Consider the following 24729-nt stretch of genomic DNA (forward strand, 5'->3'; position numbering starts at 1 on the left):
CTTGATAATCCAGTAGTCAATGTCTTGAGAAATTGTGCCTACAGAGTGAGATTATGAAATTGTATAGGGCTTGGTTTACAAGACTGCCTGAACATCATCTTCCATCAGTTTTAGTCTGATATCTGAATCAAGTGTTTGGATGTCTGTGAAAATTAGTCCCTGTGTTTGCGTGGTTTGAGGCGTTTGGGTTTTTTTTTTTTTTTTTTTTTTCTCCTTTGCTATGTCAGAGGAAGCTGAAATGCTTATTGCTGTTGGGTAGTTAGCATGCTTAACTTTCTTCTGAGCTTAGGCAAATGGACAAACTAGTTTACAGAGTTTCAGAGAATCAAGCTTTCTTCTCTACTTGGAAAGCATTTTCATTGCCACACTATACTTAATTTGTTGGTTGTAATTGCAGAAATACGTTCCTTACCATTGCTACATCTAGGAGCAATGAAATGGTAATCATGCCCACTTCAGACTTGCCTTTCACACCGAAGGTGAGGTGGGTCAGCATCTGGCTGCTGCCAACAGTGCTGTAGAAGTTTGTGCAGGTAATAAAAACTACATTGTTTCATAAATAATTCTCTTTTAAGTGCCCCACCCCACCCCCAGTTACTTATCTAGATGTGATTACTCTTGGGAAAGATTAGGGGACCCCTGTTGTATACGCTGGTCCTTAGCTTTTTCTGTATTCTCTCATTTGTCCTAAATGAGAAGTCTTGCCATGAATTTGATCTAGTGTGTCCACCTTTTTTTATTATTTTCCCTGTTGATAATTAAATCAACTGATCAGCTTAATAATCATGATTATGGTTCAGAAGTAAAGATACCGTCAATCAGATGACTGCTGGGAAGGCAACTCTTAATGTTTTCTGAATATCTTTATACATGGGAGTGCCTTTTAAGAAGTCAAATGGGTTAGCACTGTCAGAGGCTGTTGCTGAGATACCTTCAGAGGGGAGCAGAAATGTAAACAGCTGCAATAGCTGGGGTGGGGGAGGTGGGTGTAATTACATCATATAAGCGGAATTATGTATTTTGGACACTACTTAAGCCAGTAATTGTCTTCTACTATGCCTTGATACAGAAAGTTAAACTGCAGGATTTCAAACTGCACAAAAGTCTTCCCAGATGGTTTTCTTCCAGATCCTTCATGCAAATGCATGAGACCTAAGAGTGGTGGAAGTACTCTCTTTCTTTTGGAAGAGCTTTACTTTTTGTAGAGCTGTATGTGGAGCAATGTTCCCCTTCAAGTGCTACCTGTTCTTGGTGTACTTGTCATCGTATTGGTGGTGAATTTGCAACATAGACCTTCAATTTTCTGTCAGGCTTCCCAGAGTACTTTTTGTTTGTTTGTTTTTGTGCTTGGTGAGTTATGGTCAGTAGAAGCTTCGTTTTCTGTTTGAATAGCATGTAGAATGGCTAATTTCTGTATAAGTGCAAATTGTGGGTGAAACAAGTTTGTGGCTTAGAAAGGTGGTGATTGCTTTCAGCCTTGGTATCTCTTCAGTCACCAGCTGCCTGGTCTTAAGTGGAAGCGTAGCACAAATTACTTGTCTCATTTCAGCTTCTCTTCTTTGAAGAATACATTTTTGTAGCCAAGAGGAATATAATAGATAAACTTAAAATTTCAGGAGCTGCAGAAACTTATTTGGAAAGGAAAAAATGGTCATTTAGCTGTACTGCACTTTTCACCTGACCTCTGTGTGTCATCTTACTCTTGTAAAAACAGAAAATGCTGATGATTTGTACAGCTTTGTGTTGTATGGATTATTGCTTAGTAAAAAAGTAGTTTTACTTTTGTAAATTAAAGACTAAAAAAATTTAAAACCTTCAAGTTATTTCAGTGTCAGTGAGTCATTAAGGCAAGAGTTTGGCAATGGCAAGCCTGGTTTTGCTTGCATGGACTTAGCTGTGAAATTTGCAGATATACAAGATTCTGGTTTAACCTAAGTGTTAATATAGTGCATTATCAAATGCAGAGTTAAAGCAAAGGTTAATGGCTAATTGTTTTTTGTTTTTGTTGACACTATTTTATCTAAAGACAACAGTCTTGTCATAAAGCTACAGTGTTGCTGTACTTTCTTAAAAGTATTTCCAGACTCCAGAATGAATTATTTTTTTCTCTTTTTTTGACAGTCAAGAATCCCCTCAGTGAAGAACTACAAAAAATAGAAGTAAGTAAAACCACTTAATATTGAGATTTTAGTCTGCCAGATGATTGTGTAAAAACCAATACAGTTCTGTTCAGAAGGATGCAGCTTCAGAATGTTTTGCATGAGATGAACATACTTCTTGCATCTCTGAGGTTTTAATGTTCACTTTTCACCTCTGGCAGTATATCTGGGATTACAAGATCTGGCTGTGCAATGCTGGTGTCTCTGTATACTGTGAAAATGTTACATAATTTGTGTTGTAGAACTGACGAAAAATTGTTGCATTGTAAGTTTTGAGACTCAATTTATCAGTTTGTCTCTTACTGTTACCATTTGGCTTCTCAACCTTGAAATGACAGCTGGTACAACCTGATTGACTTGAAACTCCAGGCTCTTTAGTGCCATAGAAGAGCAAGGGTTAGCCTCTTTCAGAAAATGGATTTTAGAAGTCTTTTTCACTTTGATTGTATTCTGTTACTTTTTCCTTTGTTCACTAACCATTTTTGAGATGTCACCATTAAAGGTATCTGTATTCTTAGTCCTGCCACCTTTTGGTGGTTCTCTCTCCTGGCCTTGAGTCTTTCTGCCTGGACTGTAAACATACCTGCTCTTTTTGGGCCCTATATAAGCAAATACTGCAAGATACTTATGTGGAGGTTTTCTGTGTGTTTGAGGGGGTTCTTTTGTGGTTTTGGTTTGGTTTTTTTTTGTTGATAGGTAGCCTTAGTTAGTTTCTAGGGTAGAAAAAGTTTTTGAATCTTTTGAACAAATTGACTTTTGTGAGGTGAATGCTAAGGATCCTTTCAGAATGACTTTGGTAGTACAGAGAATACATCTTGTGCACTGGACTTGACACCTTGAGAAACTGTTTTGTATGTTACTTTGTTCTGTGGTTTTTGTGTGCTGTTCCACAGTAATCCTACTCTGTTCTTGATTTTTTTTTAGCTTCAAAGGTTATACTGCTCAGTCCCTTCCTTTGTGGTCTAACCATTAATTTACAAAAAAGTTGGTGACTAAAATGTTTCACGTCTGTCTCAGTGAAGCTATTAGTGAAGTCGTGGGTGTATCTACTGTCAAAAAAATAGAACCTGGAGTACTGCTGGTGGTGTGTGTGAGTGGCAGGGGACTGGTTTTGCCTTTTTTTCCCCCTCCCCCCTCTCCTGCCATGTCCAGTATATTCTACACAGGAAATGAGTTAATACATTTGGTTAGTTTCCTGTGGAATACCAACCAGATCAGTTTAATATCAGTGATAGTTTTGTAGGACCAGAATAGGGAGAGGTGATGCTGGTAATTGTTGATATCATCTGCAGGAATTAATTTTTCAAATGTTTGATTAATGAAAGAAGTATTTTGCTTTTTAGTAGCAGTCCTCTTATAGAAAAAAAATTGAGGCAATCAAATTTTAGCATTGTCAGAGTGCTGCTGCATCAGGGAATTAAAATTGCAATATACTTAGGATTTTTCAGTGTGAGTATAATCAGCAGATACACAAACTGGAAAGTAATTTTCCTTGCATATTTTCTGAATAGTTTCTAGTCGTCAGCCATTTCAGTCTGCCCTGGGAGTCAGAGCCATCTTCAAAAAAACCCCAACATTTTAGAATGGCCTGTAGTACTTAGCGTATGTAACTGCATGTTCCTTGTCTTCATATTTTGAATTATTTCCTTCTAATACAAAAGGTTTCTGGATGTATTTCAATACAATTGCTCAATATATTGATAAGCTTAACTCCCCTCTAAGTAACGATCGTACGATATCTCATATTCAAGCTTGCTTTGTGGAGTTAGGCTTTTTTATACTAGTGACAAATGCAGGAAGTATCATCAAGATTGTACAGTCCACAGCTTGCTGGAGTGTTTTGTTGTTGTGTGTGAGTTTTTGTTTTTGTATGTGTTTTTTTAATTACTGTTGTTTGAAGGTAGACAGTAAAAATCTTACTTTGCTATAAATTTTGTGGGAATACAACTGCATGGTACTTTTAGTGTGGCTTCTATGAAGTGTCACTGCACATTTATTAAGAATAAAACTATTTTATTTTAACATAGTAGCTATCAAAAAAAAACCAAACCAAACCAAAACAAAAAAAACCCCAAACAAACAAACAAAAAAAAAAAAAAAACAAAAAAAAAAAAAAAAAAAAACAAAACAAAACAAAACAACAAAAAAAACCAAAATCACCAAACTACTTTTGTGTCATTGCACTGTACTCTCAGTAGTATTAAAATAACCTTTTGAGCTGTCAGTTTCTTCTGACAGACTCATAAGTCCAGGCTGTAATTTAAGTTAGTTTTAGTCAAGATTTGAAAAAAAAAATCAATTTTGTGAATACTTTGGTTCAAAATCTATTACTTGCATCATTGTTGATGTTTGAAACACCACAGCTTTTCATGGGTAAGTGTAAAACCATTTTTTTTTTTTTTTTCCTAAGGATAAGTAAAGGTTTTGGGGATAAATGGAGGAAAATATTTTTCTACTGATGTTTAACAAATGTGTTTTTTCTGATTCTAGGAAGATGAAATAAGTCTCATGATGAATAGCTTGTATGCACTTCACGATAAATTGGCACAAGTAGCAGGTAACACTTGAAAAATACTGTGACTAAAAGTGCTCTGGCAACAACTACAAAGAAATCTATGCTCAGATAATGGTTTGCAACAACTGATACATGCTGGGGCCCTAACAGCCATTTTAGAGTTCCTTTTTAGGAAACCAGAAAACCCATTTCTAGTTCACTTAAAACTGCATTTTTCACCAATGCAGCACCTTTTGTTGCAGTGTTTTTTAGTTCATGGGATAGGATGTTGACTTTTGTGGTCCTGTGTGGTTTTGATCTAATATCTTAATGCTATATTAATTTGATTTCATTAAAAGGTTTAAATACACTGAGTGTGATGAGGAGTACGTATTTCTTTTAAAGGTGGTTATTTCACTAGTCTGGAAAAATGTATGAAAACCAAAGTATTTCACAACAATCAGAAAATGGTTACTAATACAATGAACAAAAAGTGGTTGAACAAGATTGCCTTGTTAGACAAAATAGTCCAACTTTACCAAAGTAATTACATACTAATGAAAAGTGCTGTATATAGTAATGTGTCAGAGGTGGAGTTTAGGATTAGTGTTCATTATTGAATATTCCAAGTAAAAAATTGTGTGCTTGCCTGGAGTCATAATTAACACAGCCTTAAACTGCGTAGATACTTACACCCAACAATCAGGAAATGGTGAAGCTAAGACTGTTTATAACTTGGGCATCTCGTGATTGTGAGTTGCAGCATAATTTATTTCATGACTATTAAGCTATTTGTTTATCATCTTTGCTTAATTAATCCATAATGTATTAAGGAGGCAGTGGTTCAGGGTGGGTTTTTTTAAGCCTTATCATTCTTTGCAAAACAAATAGCCAGCATAACAGCAAGTTTCACTAAGCAGGCTCTTCCGCTCTTACCAAGTGCTACAGACATTTCTCAAACATTAAAAACTATGGAAACAAGGCTGTCAGACGTGAGGCTGTCAATTTTATATGTCAGGGCTGTATAGGAAATCAAAAGTAATCTTCCCACAGAAGCTTTTTGTTTCCAGAGCATTTGTGATATTTGCAGTGAATAAAATAGATGTTTGGACAAACCCCAAAAATTATTCTTGTTTATGTTATTCTTTAACCCAAGATAGTGAAATAATTATGTTTAACCTGAATGCATATAAAATAATAGTTGCTTTAGTCTTAATTTTACTGCTTTCTGACTGAATGCTTTGCAGTGTTGATCTTTTACAGGCCAGTTACATCCTGATATGTTATCTGTTTCAAACTATTTCATACCTAATAGATGGACGTAGCTAATTCTGTGCTATAAGTCCTTGGGTCCAAAAGGTTTTTTTTTTTCCATGTGGAGTGGCCAACTTGTGGTATGTAGGAATGTCTTATGAGACCCACAGCTCTGTGCAGCAGAGCACTGACTTGTGTGAAGTGGAAGTAAGGGGTTATGCTGCTTCTCTCCCCCTTTTGAAAAAAAAAAACTACTGCAGCTTACTGTTCTGTGTGTTATTTGCCCTTCTGGTGGCCCTACAGTAAACAATGTACTTGCCTGGATAAAAGATTTTGGCACCTCATTTCTATATCTGTGAAGGGAGGGAAGTTTTCTCAGTTAGCTGCGGCTTACTTATGCGCATGTACACTTACAAAAATGTTTACCTGTCTGCCTTATGAGAGACTTTTATGCTCCAGGATGCCTGCTTTCTTGCCCAGGTCTCAAAGGTACATTCATCTCTATTAGTCTGTTCCTGGCCAGGAGAATCTTCAGTACTTACTTGCAAAAAAATATAGCTACGTTTTCTGCTTAGGTGATCCCACAGACTGGAGCTCTATTGTGAGATTACCTGGTTGCCCAGCAGTGTAGCTTTCACACAGTCTCAAGAACGGTGTCATTCATCTGTACTTAGACAGGAGTTATCCTCAACACCGAGTTTAAGGTATGAGAGGAAGTCTGCTGTCAGTTTTTGAATACTGCATTGACATAAACCTGGCACAACATCTGGAAGCTGTTTAAAAGTCACAGAATGGTGAGAGAAAGCTGCTAGAGAGATGCAGGTTTGTGTGAATCTTGTACACAGTGCAGCACTTGAGAACAGAAGTAAAGTAATATAGTTTAACTAAAAGTGGCGATTTTCAGGTCTCTGTCACATGCTTGGGAAAGTTTCTCTCTTTTAGTACTTGGCTATGAGTCATTTCTTCATGCTATAACTATTAATATTAAAAAGGCAGGCTGAAAACCTGTAGTAGGTTGTTCTTTAAGCTTTATTCAACATCTTGAATGCCAGGAAGATGGTCACTTCAGAATTTGGTTTCTAGTCTTCTTGGTTTTATTGGACTTCTTATGTTTTTACTGAGCCAGTTTCTTGACTTGTCACCTTCAATTGGAGAGCAAGTGATGGGGCTTTTGTTCTAGAAGGTAAAACATTGAAAGTTGTTTGAAGGAAGGAGTAGTCAGGATAACAGTTTGATTTTTTTTTTTTTTTTATTTAATATACTATGTTCTAATTGTAGATGCCTATTTTATACTGTGGTGCTCTGATATAATGCAAAATGATTTAATAATCCTACATACAAATAGATTGTCTTTAATGCATCACTGTTCTCAGAATTAGTAGTCTGCTAAAGTTAGTGCGTAATGCCTGCCTCACAAGAAACTAGAGGAAATAGCAGTATCTTCCAGTTCTGAGTTAAATTTTGTGTTCCTGTTGTCTAATGCTTCAGCCCTCCTCAGAAGAGCAACGTTTTATAGACAGTATATATTTCAGTGCCTAACACTTTTTTCTAAACAAAATATGTGCTTTATTTGAATTAGACTTCCCTTAGGCATATGTTAATTACTCGATGTCTTGATCTTTCATGGAGAGACTTCCATAGATCACATCCATTTTCAGTCAGGCTTGCAAAATGACTAAACCTAATCACTATATCCACAAGAAGCAGCCAGCTACCATTGGATATGACCCTACTTCCTTGTACATAAAGAATTTTTATTTAGTTAGATGTTTGTTTTGTTTGACATTCTCCACAGGATGATATTCTGTCAGATTTGGACTTTGTTCCACAGGTCCTTGAGATGCAGGGCGTGAATTCGACTTTCCTATGTAATATGGCTTACTGATAAAACCACAGCTGGAGAAAATCTGGCAAAACACTAGATAGTCATATTAATTTCAAATATGAGCTGCTGTAGCTGATTGCTGTCACAGGCTTGCTGTTCTGTCACTCTGTCTTTACTTCAAATAATTGATACTGTACTGTTTCTAACTAATGACTTAAAGACTCTTTACCAAGTTTTGGTTTTCCACAGTATTATTAAACTTCTGAATTTGCCTCTTGGAGATCAGGCATTCTTGCTTTCTCTCACAGCACTTGTGCTTCTGTTTTAGTTCAGCTACACACTTAAGTGTCCTGCTGCAAGTAACCTGTAAGCATGAGACCTGCTAAACAAATGTTTCATACCCTGCTTGCTTTTTGTATTGTCTGTCACGCCAAGTTGTAAGCTAGACATCTGTACTAAATTCATGCATTCCTTAAAGTATTAGATTTCTGCTGGGTTTTGGTTCTGGTACTTTAAGAGAATTATTTACATTGTAAAGCAAATGTTTAAAAATTCTGAATATTTGTCTTAACTGTGTATGCTGCAGCTCATCAGTTAAGCTAAATGCCCCAATGAAAGTAGGTTTCAAATACTCTAGCCTGAATGGAAAAGCAGTTCTGACTTATTTTGTGTACTGAAAGCAATTTTGAGAACAGATAAATATTTCTTTAGAACTGAGGCTTAAGTTGCTTTTTGTTAGTATTTCTAGAAGAGGGACTTGACTTGTTATGCAACTTGCCCAGGTACACTTGACTAAAAAGTAATTTTCTGAGCCTTGCTGGGATGTGTTACTTCTCACCTCCCTACAAAGGCAAGCAGAAATGTTCTCTGACTGCACTTAAAACTGAAGTGATCTGTACCCAAGAAAAGTCTGAGCACAAAGTTCCATGTTTTGCATAAGCTCGCAATGGACATTTTAAGAGAGACGCAGTTTTTACAAAGAGCTCAGAGACATATCTTGCGGCAGACCTATGTAAAGTTTTTTGCCTATGCTTCAGTTTTATTCCTGGATATAGGGCCTCAAGTGGAACAGTTGGGAAACATTTTTGGCTCAGACTATGGAAAGTGGGTTTCCAAGCCAAGTGGTTAACGATTGCACCAAAGTTACTCAAAGTAAGCCTTCATTTGCAGAACTATTAGCTAAAGCGGTGACTGAAATGGTATATAGGAATATCCTGCTGTTTGCAGTGAAACAGAAGGTTGTCTGACTTGTGAATTGCCTAACTTTCTGCAGGCTTTCCAATTCATGAGTTTCTCAGAAGAAAGCCGTTAAATGGTTCTCAGCAATGGGTTGGAATGAGAAACTCCATCTCCAACAGCTTTTTATACAGGACTGAAACTCTAACTCTGATTAGCTTACGTGTTTCAAGAGTGGGAGGCGAGATGAAAGTGATTTTTATTCCCCCCCGCCAGCATTTCATGAGGGTAATTTGAACTGATGGGCTTTAGACATTGTCAGAGCTTAGGCAGCAAAGGCATTTTTTAACTGTTACACTTGTTCAGAGGGAGTATAGTCTGAAAGAAAAAATCATTCATAAGCAGGACTCTGAGGAAGCTATCTGCTGTTTTGTGAAGATGAGACCAGAAGCTGTGAAGTCGGTGTGTTGACTGCATACTGCATAAATGTAATTCCTGGAAGAAGGCAAATAAGATTAGAATTGAAAACTACTAAAGTAGTCCAGTAGTCCTTCATCTAAGGTAGCTTTTGTCCCCTTGTAAGAGGTAATACCATATTCTCATAAGATTGAAAGTCCAAACTGAATCCTGAAACTTGCTTTTTTTTCACCATCTGCTATCCTGCTTGGTTTGTTTTTTTTTTTTTCTGTGTATTAACCTCACACTTTCTGCTCTTTATTTCATAAGTGGGCTTTCCCATTTGTCTAGAAAATTAAAAAACAAACACAAGCTTGTGAGCAGAAGGGTCTCATCCACTTGCTCTCTCACAAGTTGTTTTTTTCACTCAAGTTGGCTGATGTATACTTTTTCTGTATTGGAAAGACCCCGTGAAGACTTCAGGTCTTCCTGAACAACAAAAAAACTTGAATGGATGAGTACCTGTCAGACTTGCACATGTCATACAAGTTAATACATGATAAAGATTGCCTTAATACCTGATAAACATGGTGTCTACAAAGATACAATTTCGTCCTTTTGTATTTCATCAGTAAATGATGTCTACACTAGAGACTGTGGGATATATAGTTATCCCAAGTCTGCTTATCTTGAAACATGAAATCGTGGATGATTACACATGTAAATTGAGAGGCTGTGGAGTTTGTGCTACACAAAAAAAAGAATGTCTGCCTAAATTACAAGAATAGCCCACAACTCCAGTTCTGGTATTAACTTCTGAATTCAGGGTGTTTTTTTGGCAGAGCTGGTGTCAGTTTTCACCAGTGATCACGGTAGTCTTGCTATGGCAAACACTAGACACAAACACTTCAGAAGTTTAAGTTGCTGCATGTTAATTAGCAAGTGAAACAACATTTGAAGTAGTGTCTTTTCTGCTCAGTGCTTGATTGAAAAATGTGTGTACACAGGCTTAGTTCCAGCAGCACTTCTAGGCCAGATAGCATACGAGCACTCTTAAAAACAGTAGTCCTGTTTCTCTGTAACCCAACAGGTAGAGAAGTGCATACATGTTACACTTACGTGCTTGCAAGGCCAATTCATTTAAATCTCCTTAAAAGTATTGAACAAAACTTTGCCTTAGGAGTCTGAGAAGGACTTACGCTTCATAGAAACGCTTGTCTTTGGAACTCCCTACCATGAAGGAGACATGAAGATGCTTCTCCATGACTTGACAGTGTGTCCTAATTTTTCCTCAGATTGCCTCAAATATTCTCGTTTGTGTGGGGAATTAACACCTGAAGTTGCACCTTTCAAAGGGTATTTCAGTGTGGAGTAATTCCAACTTTAAATATTTTGTAAGAGTATAAGCAAATGTTTGTTTTGTATATGCATGAGTATGTTAAACTTTTATTGCCTTGCTATGGCTTTGGGAATAATGGGGCTTGGCATAGATTCAGGAAGGTAATGCGGGTGTAACCCTGAGCCAGTGAAAGACTGGATTTGTTGTTTCCTCTTTTGTTGTTTCAACACAGTAAAATCATAGTTAGGAGGGCTCAGTTCTTGTTCGTTTGGGTTTTGTGGTGTTTTGTTTTTAGAAAGATGGGGCGGGAAAAAGTGATTTTTGCCACTCCCTCACAGTTCTTTAGAAATGGTGGCCTAGTGATAGATAAAACTGATTTTAAACCTTTTCCTTTTCTGTATGACTCTGTGTTGGTGTGACTGCCACTATATATTTTTTTTGCATCAATCGGGTACCTTCAGTTTAGCAAAGAAAATCAGGAAAATTTGTGGCTGTGAGGACTCACTGTGCATGTAATATTTCTTTACTTCCTGGCTACTTCTGCATACTTTCCAAAAGAATTAGGAGAACAGTAAAGCAACCAGTTTCAGGCCTGGGATTTTGTGCATATTCAAGAAGGGGATGAGTTTTTGTGATAACTTGGACCAGTCTAAAATAGAGCAACTTCATAGTGCCTGAAGTACCTTTGTGGATATGCTGCAACTGGAACCAACTTTATCTGTGTAAAAGATAATATGTGTTTCAGAGTACGTGGAAATTATTTGGAATACGTTGAGTCAGGGTACAGCAACAGTTTTATGGTCATGTCCTTTTGATAGTTCTTCATTCTACTTTTTGTTCTACTTTTAGTGTAAATAGTGAAGTATACCATCTGAGCAGTACATGGAGTTACGTTGATGTGATTTTTGTACATATTAGCTGTGATAATCTTCAGATTTTTTCAACTTTTTTTGAAGGACAATGTCTTCAGATTTTTCTGTATTTTTAGTGGAACTTGTGAGAATTATTAAGCTACTGCTGCTTGTGTAGGTGGTTAACCATAAGCTTGTGCTTAGATGATTTTATTTCATGTAATGCAGTAATAATTACATCAAAATAAACAAGTTTTATTTTACCAGGGGAACATGAATGTGGCAGCTCGATTCAAAGAAATCTCACCGTCCAGGAAGCAGCTGCATATTTAAAAGTAAGCAAGTGAGGTATTTTTCATTGCTTGTAACTCACACAAGACTTATATACAGTTTGTAAGGCCTGGTTTCATATCTAGTGTATTGACTAAAATTTGACTTGATATCTTTGACAAATGCTGCTTAGGACTTTTGGGGATGTAGGAGGGTTTTGGGGGAGACAGAAAGTGAAAGAAACTGGCTGAATTGCAGCGGAAGTGTAGATAGTGGTGCTTCAGTGGCATGCAGTTTTTTGCCCTTTAGTTAAACCACCAGAGTATAATTTGAATTGATAGAAGTAGTTGACAAACACAAAAACTGTAAATTTATCAAATTCAAATCTCTAGAAACTTATCCAGAAATCAGTACACTGTTTTGAGACTTAGTAGAAAAGGGTACTGTCTTCCTTTCTCTGTGAGAGGAGGTTGATGTGTGGCTGTGTGCAGCGTGCCTGACAGACAGCAACCGTATGGAGATGCCATTTGTTGATGCCTTAAATAGAAATGGTCAAAAAAGGCCTTTTTGTTAATTTGATAGGTGTGTGGTATGATGAAATCCCACTCTGCCATCATTTTCCTGCCTCACTCCCCAAATAAAAGATGACTCTTGCCTTGTCTTGATAGCTGTAGTGTTTTTTTTTTTTTTTTTTTAACCTGTGTTGAAGCACCTTCAGTGGAAAACTACTTGAAGCTTTTAGAAGGCTGAGAGTATTAAGATTTCTTTAATTAGCTGGGGGAGGAGTTAAGATGATGTGACTGTTCATATACAAATGTATAGAAATTTCACATTTGGGTGAATGTTTACATAGTAGACAAAAAAGGGGAAATGTTGCCCTTTTTTGAGCATCCTGAAGTAACGGCTAACACAGGTTTTGGATTTGGCAGTGATATTCTGTATCTGTTAGAATCAATGCATTGTTGGAATACATCACAAAAAATTGTTGATGCCAGAACTGTTGGTCTTGCCTATCTGTTGTACTGAATGACAGTTGTTATCACTGTTTTAGCTCTGATAAGTTTAAATTTCATATTAAATTCATCACTTGGTACAAAGTCTCATTTAACCCTTCAGTTCTTCATTTTTGGGAGTATAAGTCCTTTGTAGAATTTCAGTGTTCAATGATAAAGCCTTAAAAAAAAAACCCGTAACTTTTATTTTCACTTTGAGTAAAGTATTCAGTGGCCTTTAATGTCACTGGCCTTTAATTCTAGTCCAGTTACATTATGTGAGGTTCAAAGGGAAGACGGAGATAAATCTTTTTGGAGAGTATAATTTCAAATACAATAGTAACTTCCATCTTTGTTCTTTTTCTGCAAAAGAACATGCAAGTTGAATTATGGAGACAGCCTTATCTCAGAGGGCAATAAAAGTTTTTCTGTGATAGTTGATACCAACTAATTAAAAACAGTCAGCTTCTATATAATCATGTCAGTTCTTGAACTACAAACACTGGAGTATTTAAAGATTATCAGTTAAAATTTATTTTCCTCAAGCTTCTTTAAAAAAAAACACCCAAATGCTTTTATAGGACTTGTTTTCAGCTGGATTTATATCTATTTTGAGTTTTAACCCTGAAGTAGATTTTCAGTGAGCACCACCTAGTGGTTGAATAATTATTTCTTGATGTAGGTTAGGATTATTACTAAAATCTTGAATGTGGCTTTTTCTAACAGCCCTAAATTTGTGGAGTGCTAGTAAGACTGATAGCTGCTCCTAGCATGTACAGATTCACTTTGTGAACTAAGTGAACACTTACGCAAAATCTGAAAGAATGAAGAATAAAACAACATAGTTCTGGCTACTGTCTGCAGTATCTGAATTTTATTGTAGCATAACTTCCTGGTTATTTACAAAATTACTTATTCATGTTTGTCTTTTGACAGACTTTAGATCCAGAATATGAAAGTGTACTTAACACATCGTTACAATGGATCTTAAATAGTGGGGAAGATGTTGGCATAAAGTAAGTAGTCTCTATTTCTTAATTTCTTCTAACAGAATGTGTCCTTTTCCATAAATACTGTGTGTTTTTGAATAGGTGTCTCAGCAGTGATCCTAATGAGATGGATGTCACTAATGTGACAGATGTGAAATATCTGGAATCCACTAGTCCAAAGATGTCTTTCAGGTGTCGTTTTCGCCGTGCATTTGTTAATGTAACCCACAGATTGTCAATATTGCTTTTGGGTAAGTTAATTAAAAAATAGAACATTTTTTTGTTTATAACTTGTATTTATGTAAGTGCACAGGGAAAAGTAAGCAGCATGTTTAGAGACAGTTTTTATTAAACAATAAAACTTGAAGTTACTATCGGTATCTTTATTACAATGCACTTTGCTTCGCATTTCTCTGGCACCACTGTATTTTTCACACTGGTTGCCATCACTCCTGCTGTAGTCAGTTGAACATACTCGTTGTCTGGGAGCTCTGTGCTTTTTCCCTGCCAAAGCAATACCTTGTGGCTTTCAAAAATTCCATGTTGAACTGATTTGGAAAAGCAAAACTGCTCAGTAAAAAGACAGTCTTAATTTTGAGGGTATTTCACTGTTGTTCCAGGAACTTGGGAGACTACAGTGAAGATGATTTTTCTAATTTTAGAAAAATTTGGATATCAAACATGGTTGTCACCAAAAATGCTAATCTCTAAGACTATTCTGCTGTCCTGCATTTGGCTAGGACAGGGTTAATTTTCACCAGAAGCTTTGAGGTGCTGTGGCTGGGATAGCCAATGGAACCAGCCAACGGGATATTCGATACCATACAGATGGGCAAAGGCTCTGATTTTGGCTAGTACTGGGGAGCAGGGAGAGGTGTCCAGTGAGCACTTTTGTTGTGGATCACTTGTTTTATATATGATTTCATTAGTATCATTGTCATTACTGTAGTTTCTTCTTTCTTCGTGGTGTTCCATTAAAGTGTCCTTATCTCAACCCATGGGGTTTTACCTTCTTCCTCTCAATTCTCTTCCCCATCCCATTGGAAGTGGGGGTGAGGAGTGAGCAAGTGGCTGTGTGGTGTTTACCTGCCAGCTGGGGTTAAACCACAACAGTTGTAGAAATGTATCTAGACCTTCAGTAAGACTAATTGATTTAGTCTTTGATAGGCTTCAAATTATTTCAAGTTTAATTCTTGACCATATTGCGTAGTATGCAGCATAAAAAAAAATTGTGCAAAGGAGTGCAGACGCTTCAGTCCTGTCCAAGTAGCTGGTTAGAAATACTGAAGATGCAGAGTTCATCTCATGTGCCTATTTAATATGTAATAAAATGTTTATCTTAATCTCATGTCTATGTGCAGAAAACTTGAGACTTCCTGCACTAGCCTTTTGTTGAATTGAAAGAATCAAAGGCAAATTGTCCCACATTGCATCTTTCTGATGATAGCTGATATGAGGGTTGGATTGGGATGTGGAGATGAAACTCGGTATCCAAGTCAACCAGTGGTCTCAGTCATGCTGAGCAAATTGTTCTGTCTCTCAACTTTCTCATCTGTAACTAAAATGAACACGAAGCACCTTTTAAAAACAAAACAAAACCAAAACCCACCATTGTATAAATATTAGATGTTGTCATTAATACTGATTTTGCCTAAAACGGTGTCCATCTCTTTGATGCATTAGTTAACATTGCCTTACACAAATTATAGTTACATTGTTTTCTATACCAGTGATATGCATGTGTGTCTTTTTGTTTAATATTATTATTGCTAAGAGATCATGGGTGTAGTGGTGCCCCTCAGCCTGAGAAGCAGGAGGAATAATATTTTTATTTTCAGCTTATGCTGCTGGCCCTCCTTAACTAGATTGTCCTTTTTCAAAGTAATCTTTAATAGAAGAGCATGTTGTACTTTGTTTCAAAGAACACAAGTCTGTAGCTGAACTGAAGCAGTCCAAGTTAATTAGTTTTGACCAGTATATCTAAAGTGTGTGACTTGTCTGTGAATTAGTGAATATTGTGCATTTTTAAATCTTGACATGTTCTGAATTGTCAGTTTATGTGACTTTTGGGATGACTTTGAATTTTTCCAATATAGTTGATTTTCTGTTCTTCACAAATGGCTTAAATTTCAAACCACGGTCAATGTGTAACCGGGCTATTGTTAAAGCAGTGAAATGTTTTTCTGAAGGTAACTGCCCTTCAAAGTTTGCTAACACAGCAACAGGAATCTCATAAATTATAAAATATTGACAACAAGTACAGTGTATTTCACTAGCTTTGAAATTCAAAGTATGTCAGAAGTTAGCTAGTGCAACCAACTTCTGAAGTACGTGCTTAAACTTCATGAAATAACCAATGTTCTAATACTGTTTAAAGAGTATTATACTTCTTAATGCAGGCATAGCAATGGTTTGGGGAGTCTTGCACTACATGAAATACCGTTGGGCAAAAGAGGAAGAAGAAACGAGGCAGATGTATGATATGGTGGTAAAAATCATAGGTATGGCTTCTTGAGTCTCATCTGATGTATCTGTATCAGCTCTGTTTAAGCTTTCAAAGTACTGGCATTAATTCAGTTACGTTTTCTCCCTGATTAGTCGTCATCTTGCTGTTAAGAATTCTTGGTCGAATATGTGGTCTGGGTGTTTTGTTTCTCCTTTTTTTTTTTTCAGTCATCCTTTAAACCTAATCAAAACTTTTGGTATAAAGATTGTAATTTGTGAATTGCATCAACATGGAATTCCCATTGATTTGATGGTATTTTACCTAACTATTGAAACCAAATATACATGTGATGTTTGTTGACTAGAAGTATGGTGACATGTTGCTTTCTGTATGTGTTCTTTCAGTTATCTTTAGCTAAAATATTTACTCCTAACATGTATTAGCTCTCCATTTTATTCTTAATGGCTTTTCATAGAAAAAGCGAGGTTTTAATGAGGCAGTTTGAGCAGAAATTGTTACTAAAATAGAATGCGTAACTGAGTTCTGAAATTCTACCTTTCTGCTTGAAGCCACAATGTTTTCAGTAGTTGGTGTTTGTAGTTTTTAAGCTCTGTTTTGGGCTGCATTTTTACTTATTGTCTTATTTCATTTATGGCAATCATCATAGTATGGAGATGGTAGACAAATTTTACTTGGTTTTCTGTTGTTACTATTTTCCTACCTTTTCTGTTTGCAAAATCAAGTCTTGTTGGGGAGGAGGAAAAACACTTTATTTTCAGAGATAGCTGTCTTTGCCAACAGTTAAAGTACCAATCATGAGTAACTGCAAGACCTCTTTTCCTTTACTCCAAAGTTATTTGGAGGCACTGTGTGGTTAGTTTCCTTGATCTGTCTTCAGCATAGTTAGGAGGAAAATTGCTTGAGAAGACCAAATCCACCTTAAGTACTGAAATTGAGAGTGATCTTCAGAGTAGCTGTTAATTGCTAGAATTTATATTTTTCTTAATGTTTTAATGACTGCATAGTTACCAGTTTTTCTTATGGTGTCTTCAGATGTTCTGAGAAGTCACAGCGAGGCATGTTCTGAAAATAAAGACTTGCAGCCTTACATGCCTATTTTACATGTACGTGATTCTCTGATACCGCCTCAGGACAGGTATGTTCTCACTGGAATTTCCTCAGGTGTAAGTAAGGAAAAACAGTAAAAATTGGTCAATTAACAAAGTGAATTTCAGGTGATTGCATAGTATCATATTTTGGACATTCTTATTGACTCAGGTTGGGGGGGAAAACCCTTGGATTTCTCTTACATGTTACGTGTCAGCTGTGCAGGTTGTTATAAAGCTAACTTTGTAATTCTTGCTTCAATTTCTAAGGAAGAAAATGAAGAAGGTCTGGAAAAGAGCAGTCGACTTTCTTGCAGCAAATGAGTCTAGAGTTTGCACGGAGACACGAAGAATAGGTGGTGCTGAGTTTCTGGTTTGGAAATGGATGCAACCTTCTGCAGCATGTGACAAAATTTTAGTAATACCATCAAAAGTGTGGCAAGGCCAAGGTATTGAAGTTTGGTTATATTTTGCAGTTATAATTGTTCTCATTTCTGCATCTAACTTGTAAATGGTGTTTTGTTGCTTGAACATGAAAGACTTGTTTCTTCTCACACCTTTTAAGTATTGTTATGAACTGTTAGTCCTATTTCTCTATTACCTTGTTGTTCAATAGGCATTGTATGCACTTTTTATGCATTTAATGTCTGCATTGTTTTCAAGGAAAATGAATTTTTCTGTTCGGCTACTGCAGAAATACAGTAGAGGGCCTGTAGCCAAAATTAGTTGCTTGTTCCTTTTCATGAATTTAAAAAACCATGCTACTTGGTTGGTCCAATTCTGACATACTTCCTACTTACTGGAAGTAAAATAATTGATTGTTATCTGACAGCATGTAAATTTGAGCTTGTAGACTTGAGTTTCCTTCTGTTATCGGTCAGGTATTTAAAGACAGAGCTTGGAGGAAGAGATGTTTATTTTGAAATGGAAACTGCTGGGACAAGACACTCCACAATCAGCTCACCACAGATTTTGAGCATCTAGTAGTGCTTCCTTTCTGTCATAAATGTTTTTCAACACTGTGTTTGTATTTCAAGCTCTCTGGTGCAGCAGATTAAAAGAGGAGGCTGTTGTTATATGTGGATTTCACAGTGTTCTTTCTCACTGTTCAGCTTTATCATGGAGCAAAGTGGCAGGAATACAGTGGGCTTTCAGTTGTCTGTCTGCCGTGGTCATCTTTTCCTTGTTCTTTTTCTTTCTGCCTTTTGCAATGTTAAGCTTCAAGTTTTGGGGTGGTTTTGTGTATTGGTCAATTACAAAATTGAAACTATAACTCTTGAATTTTGGGTTGCAGTAAAAAAGAATGGTCATTTCTTTCAGCGTCTGTGTTAAGGTAAATGCTTAAAGTGGAATCTTAATTTAAATGTGATTATTTTAAAGAATCTGTCTTGCCTTATGTTCTTCTGTAGTGCTGTAATACCTTCCCAGTGATGACAGAATCCAAGTTTATAAACTTGTCGTTTTATTTTGATAGTGAAGGGGAAAGCAATGGTTGCTTCTCCAGTCTTTAGTTCAACTTTTTAAATCAGATGTTGTCAAGATTGCATCTTGCATGACTTCTATGGCATTGAAATGGATGCTGAAAAGTTTAGTTAGACTTTCTACCCTTGGTGGTCCCAGTTAGTTTCCCACTGGCAAGCAACTGCTCTCTCACCTATGTTCTTTTAGACCATGCTCATTTTTGTCTTTGTTTAGCTAATGCAAGTAGTAATAGGCTTCCTTCTTTTGCTTTTGTTTTTGTTTCCTATAAAAGTGGGTACAGTTTAAAGTAGCTTCTTCCAATTGGATTATTTCCTTTCTGAACACAGGCAGAAAGAGCTTCTCTGTGGCCTAGAACATTTATGCTGTAGTAAGCTTGATTGCCTGTGTAGAACTACTGCTAACATTCTGGTTTTGTCCCAGGCCACTTCCATATTTTCCTGAGTTCTATGTATGCTCTTAGCCTTTGGGACTTGAATTTTGTCTTTCTGTAAGTTCAAAGCAAAACTGAACAATTCTTTCTCTCAACTTGAAAAGCCAAATATTTTGAGATGTTTGCAGGTACTTGGCATCTTACCTGATGAGGCTATTAGTGGGCTTGGAACCCATTTCTTACTTGTCTATGCAAAATGTTTTGTTGGCGTGTCATTATATACTTCTCAAAGTTACTTTACTGGTTTTAGCATTACATTTCCAATTTTAAATAATTCACTGGAAATGAGGCTTTTTTTTAATGTCTTGTGAATATCTGTAGAACCTTCAGGCTTAAGGTTCTACAGTCATTGCCTTGAGTAGTATTAACATGGCATTCTGCTGTGACAACAGTATTACATGATTTCAGTCTCTCAAAATGTTAGTAAGATGTGAATAGTAATGTTATTTCAAGAGCTGTAGACCCTTTTCTTTCTAGGACATTGTCTGCTAAGGATGTGGAGGTGCGCTTCAGATGCAGTGCAGAAATGGTGGATTTCATCAGCAGCTGTCCCTGCTTCATCTCTGTAGTACTGTCACAGTTGATTTTCAAATGCTTAAATGGAATGTAGCTTTTGCAAGGTAGTATATATTATGAAACTGGATATTCTGTGTAGTTTTGTTCAATACAGGCTGAAACGTGACACTGCGGTTCTGGAATTTCTCTTCTACTCATTTGCTCTCGATTTTTCTTGTCCTGTTTGGTTGCAATATAGATTACTCCATAGCATCTTGTCCTGTGTTAGAAACCAGACTGGATTTTCTTTCATATGGAAAATTTCTCTGTGTGTGATGGTTCAGGTGCTGCTTTGTTACATGGAATACACATTCAAGACCCTAAACAGAACAGTAGTTTGCAGAACTTCCTAGAAAGACAGCTGCTGTAGTAGCTACTGTTAGGTACCATCTGAATCTGACCATCTGATACCTACTTTAGTATATTGTGAATACAGACAGAATAACTTGTCTCTGAGCTGTGACTTTTAGCTGTATGTTGCCTAGAGTAACCACTTAAAACTTTGTGCATGTGTTGAATAGGATTTAGGAGGATCTATCCTGTTTCACTTCCTTCAGTGGCAGTTTTCCTAGTTTTCTTATGTCTGTAGTTCAGCAAAGATCTTTGAAGAGCTGACATAGCATAGTTTGCCTCTAACAAAATCATGGAAATAGAGGTGGCTAAAATGACACAAGTTACTCGGTCTCTATAGCTTCATAGTCAGCAGGCAAAGGCAATTTTTGCGTGTGAAGGCTTTCTGTTTTGTATTCCTTCTTTTCATGTGCCTGGAAATAGTTCTCTTGCATAAGACGTACTTGGCACAACCGTTTCTTGATGCTAGGAATTTTATCTGTATGTCACTTTATTCACTTCTGGAAGTATATATCAACTGGAATTAAGCTTGTTCTCTAGTTTTGATGTTTAAATAATACAGAAGTTCATAAAACTAGATGCTCTTCAAGACTGCTGGGTCCTGAATAAACTGGATGTATAAAATCAGAGTGAATTCTTGGTTTTGAATCTTGTGAATTAATATCAAGGTCAGAATTTTTTTAACCATCTGAAATCTGGTAATTCTCTGTAGTAGAGCACAGTACCTACGAGTATGGGCGATTGAAGAAGAAAGCCTCTTGACCTGTCAGTGTGTACTAAGATGCTGGTGGATGATAGCATGCTTTTTAAATATGGGACCTGTAGCATGCCAGAAGATCTAGGCTCTACTATTTGTTAGCACCTGGAGTTCAGACATCACTGTGGCATTTTGTTCAGTTCTTCAGGATGCTGCCTGTGTTCTGACAGTTTGGGATTTTTTCTTTCTTTTTTTTTTTTTTTTTCTGAGCCAGAATAACATCTGGTGTAGTTACTTTGAAATGGTATGTACTGGATACAGTAGATGTATCTGTCAGAGAAGAACAAACAAAAAGGGTAGCTAAGCTCATTGTAGGATGATGGACAAATATGAGCGATGGTTTTAAAACAATTGACAAGAGAATTATCACTTTAACAAACAATCTTGATCACGTTGAAGTGTAATTTAATTAAACCAGTGAGGAAAAAATACATTTATAGTGTGTTCAGTTTGCTGTTGAAAGAACAGATACTATTGTCCTAGCATGGCTTTGATAACTGGGGTTCTAAAGAAAAATAGGTAGGCAGGGCTCTGATGTAGCTAAGCTAATGTCAATAGCTAAAGTTCCTTGACAGCTTTGGAGGTGAGATAAAGAGGTTCTCTGAAGTCACATCTAGGGTGATATTTTATCCTTCAGCATGGAAGATAACCTACTACCTTGTGTGAATGACATCCCTCCTCCTCTAGCTTGTGAGAATATAATCCTTCCTCCGTGTTTAAAAAAAAAAACCAAACTATTCCTAACTATTGCAAAAAAACTCTGGATTTTATGCTTGTTGTGAAATGCTGTATCCATCTCATGCTGGTCTTCTATAGCTGAAGTTAACCATACTAAACTCCCAAGTCAACCAAACACGCTCTCCTCCCAATAACGTTTAGCAGTATTTTGATTTCAGTATCTTTCCTGATTACTGAAGAACCTTGTGTTCTGTGAAAGTACGCAACTTCCTAATTTTCAAATGTTTTCTTTTGTTCTCGCCTTTGATAAGAAAGATTAGTACTTCATAAAGTAGTGATCTGTGGCTTAACATGAATGAATCTGGTCTTCAGAAACATGGTTACCTGTAAGTGATAGAAGTCTTCAGACTTCTTAGGTGCATCAAATCCATGTATAAAGATCTCTTGGGCTGTCTTATAGTCACTTCTTCTATCATAGACATGGTCCAGTCACAGTGATGAAGATGATGTTGAAAGCACACACTTTTAGCTGCTTCTTTCCTTTGAATTGGGAATGATAGTCATGTTCATCTTAAGTAATAAACCAAAGTACAGTATAATTGAAATATGAAGTGGCTTTCTTTTCTTGAAGGTGTTCACTGGTTCCCAAAGGGAATTTATAAAAGTCTTAATCTTCTTTTCAGTGAGTTACTGCACAAAGTTGTGCTTCTGCTTTCCTGTTCTATCTCCACATTTGTAAGTGGAGATCTCCTCATCTTGTAAGTCTTACTGTTGAGACTATTTAGGAACAGAAATGGTATCTGAGGGGCTTAGTTAATTATGGTGTAGCTCAGGCTGTTGTCCCACGATAATATCTGCTTATGCCCTTACTGTGAGGAGAACATTTTGTGTGCTCCATACCAGTGTAAATTTTCAAATAATCACTACTGTAATCTGAATAGGTTTGTCACTTTAAACTTCCTGCTTTGGAGCGAAGGGGACAGTTAATTTTTATAGGTGTGTAATGATGTTCAAAAGTCATCTGTTAACTACATTATTTTGAGTTTTGCTGTTTAGGTACAACATTATTTTTAACTTGCCTGGGTCTTCTCTAGCTCCCCTTTGGTCTTATTTCTGGTATACATTTTAATGCTTATTACTCTGCTAGTATTTTGTGCCTCACTGATTTCTGTGGCCATTTTTTTTCCTTCCCCTTATACTTAATAAGCTCCATCTAATTTGCAAATCTTTCTTTTAATTTACCATGACTTTGAAACATTTTTTGAGAAAAAGCAGAATTCATCTTTTTCATAGGCTGCACTGCCATGGGCAAATTTGCTCTACTAGTTATATTAAGTTGGTAGCAGATTAATCTTGTGCCGGTGGTATGTTCTGGCTGAAGTCATCTATGCAACCACCTGTGATCTTCTAATCAAAACAACTTCAAGATTATTAGAAATTGAAGCAGGCAAAGCTTAGTTTGTACAGATATCTACACTAAGGTGTGAATCCCCATTTAGTTACTCTTCTGTATGTCAGTAGTGTAGCTGCTGCCTTAACATTATGGGTGTTTTTGAGTTCATAAAGAGCTTGCAGAAAAGTTGATCCTCTGGGCGTAGGGTCTTTGCAAATAACCTCACCGTTCTTTGTCCTTGGATTAAAACCATGTGCTGAATAAACCTAGCTATTAACAATCAGCACATAATTGCCTCAACCCCACGCCTTTTCAGGTCCAGGTCCATGAGTAGGCCTCCCCAGATCTCCTTCTCCAGTATGGTGTGGTGCCCCAGTGTACAATATGCTGGTGACATTTCACTCCCCCTTGATCTGCTGGAGCCAACCTACATGAGTAAGGTAAGTCCATTTATTTTTCAATGTTGCTTAGTTCTGTAAAGTTTTTATTGCATACCCTATGTGTAATTTTTAATCAAGGGCAAAAAACTTTACAAAACCATGTGCTATTGAAAAAGGACTTGTCCTTAAATTATAGGCAGCTCAGAGACAGATGCAGTGTCACCAGCATATTTAGAAATCTCTTCCCAAGGAAAAACAGAGTTATTACAGGTATTGGTGACTTGGACTCTGTGTGTGTGTATTCTAATAAAAACACTTCTAGTTATTTGGGGAACTTACAGTAGGTTCCATGTTAGATTTGGAGGCCGCTTTTTCTGATTTCTAGTTGCTATATATAAAGTTTTGTGGGTTTTTTTGTGGTCTTCCCTCAGCAATTTATATAAGGAGCAAGTTAGTTTGTGCTGTGTCTGCAGGCAGTGAGTTTTCTCTTGATCACTGCTGGTCTTTCACATAGAGTGTCTTCCATGTGACTGAATTTCTTTGACATGATGTTGTTTTTGTGACATACAGAAGAGCAGCAGTGTTCACATATTCTGGGTATATTTGCAAGATTTTATTTTAAGAGGTCAGCAGTAAGAAGCACAGACCTGTAGTGTCATCTACCCAAAACTGAGACTTCTACCACTCAGCATGTAACATCTTGAATCTGTCAAACTTTTTCAAAGTAAGAGTTGCAAAGGAGAAGCATTAGCATCAGTTTGGAACATCATTTTGTCTTGCTGAGATTTTTAACCTTATGTTTAAACTCCTGAATCTGCTCATCTGAAGTCTTCAACGTAAAACTTCCTTCACGCCTTGGAAGTTGTTTTACCAGGTTATCCTCTTCCATTTCTGTTGCTGTGATGTTGGTCCTCCTCAAGGCATGGAACCACCTTATCTGAATCTGAAGGACTCCTATACTCCTTTTCTTGTGCAGTCTTCTGCTGCAGCACTCATAAGTAGAACTTGGTGAACTCTAGAAAAGTCTGTATTTATTTTAGAACTTCAAATTGTTCAACTTTGACAGAGTTACTCTTGTTTTAATTTCCATTTTTCATCTCTGGTATGTTTCATTTTGGATTTTTGCAAGCTACTGCTCGTGTGTGTAGAGCATTTAGGGTTGCAAAAGCTCCATCCTTGTAGAATGCTTCCTGACAGTTGTTATTGCAATATAACATCTACTTAAGCATCTCTGTTTCTTAGATAGGCAGTAAAGTGCCTCAGAAGTGGAAGAAATGAAAATTCATCTGGTATTTAAAACTGAAAGGTTAACCTGCAGCTCCAAAAATTTGCTCCAGATATTAAGAATGTCTCTTAATGAAAACATAATTCAAATACTTTTAAACTTTATAGTATTTTTAAAAAAA

The 24729-nt window shown here is 36.7% G+C and overlaps 1 protein-coding gene across 1 annotated transcript in view; it reads left to right on the forward strand.

Moving 5' to 3' along the window:
• LEMD3 (LEM domain containing 3) overlaps positions 1-24729 on the forward strand; it is a gene marked incomplete at its 5' end in the record, with an annotated part of 47635 nt that overhangs the window by 17308 nt on the left and 5598 nt on the right. The window contains 8 exons of the mRNA XM_008948050.1: positions 2122-2159; positions 4650-4716; positions 11762-11829; positions 13693-13772; positions 13848-13996; positions 16145-16246; positions 17245-17347; positions 17568-17746. Of these exons, the coding sequence (XP_008946298.1) occupies positions 2122-2159; positions 4650-4716; positions 11762-11829; positions 13693-13772; positions 13848-13996; positions 16145-16246; positions 17245-17347; positions 17568-17746 (786 nt within the window). The remainder of the gene's footprint in view (positions 1-2121; positions 2160-4649; positions 4717-11761; positions 11830-13692; positions 13773-13847; positions 13997-16144; positions 16247-17244; positions 17348-17567; positions 17747-24729) is intronic.

The sequence above is a fragment of the Merops nubicus genome, unplaced genomic scaffold (genome assembly GCF_000691845.1).
Source record: "Merops nubicus isolate BGI_N331 unplaced genomic scaffold, ASM69184v1 scaffold3629, whole genome shotgun sequence".
NCBI classification, from domain to species: Eukaryota; Metazoa; Chordata; class Aves; order Coraciiformes; family Meropidae; genus Merops; species Merops nubicus.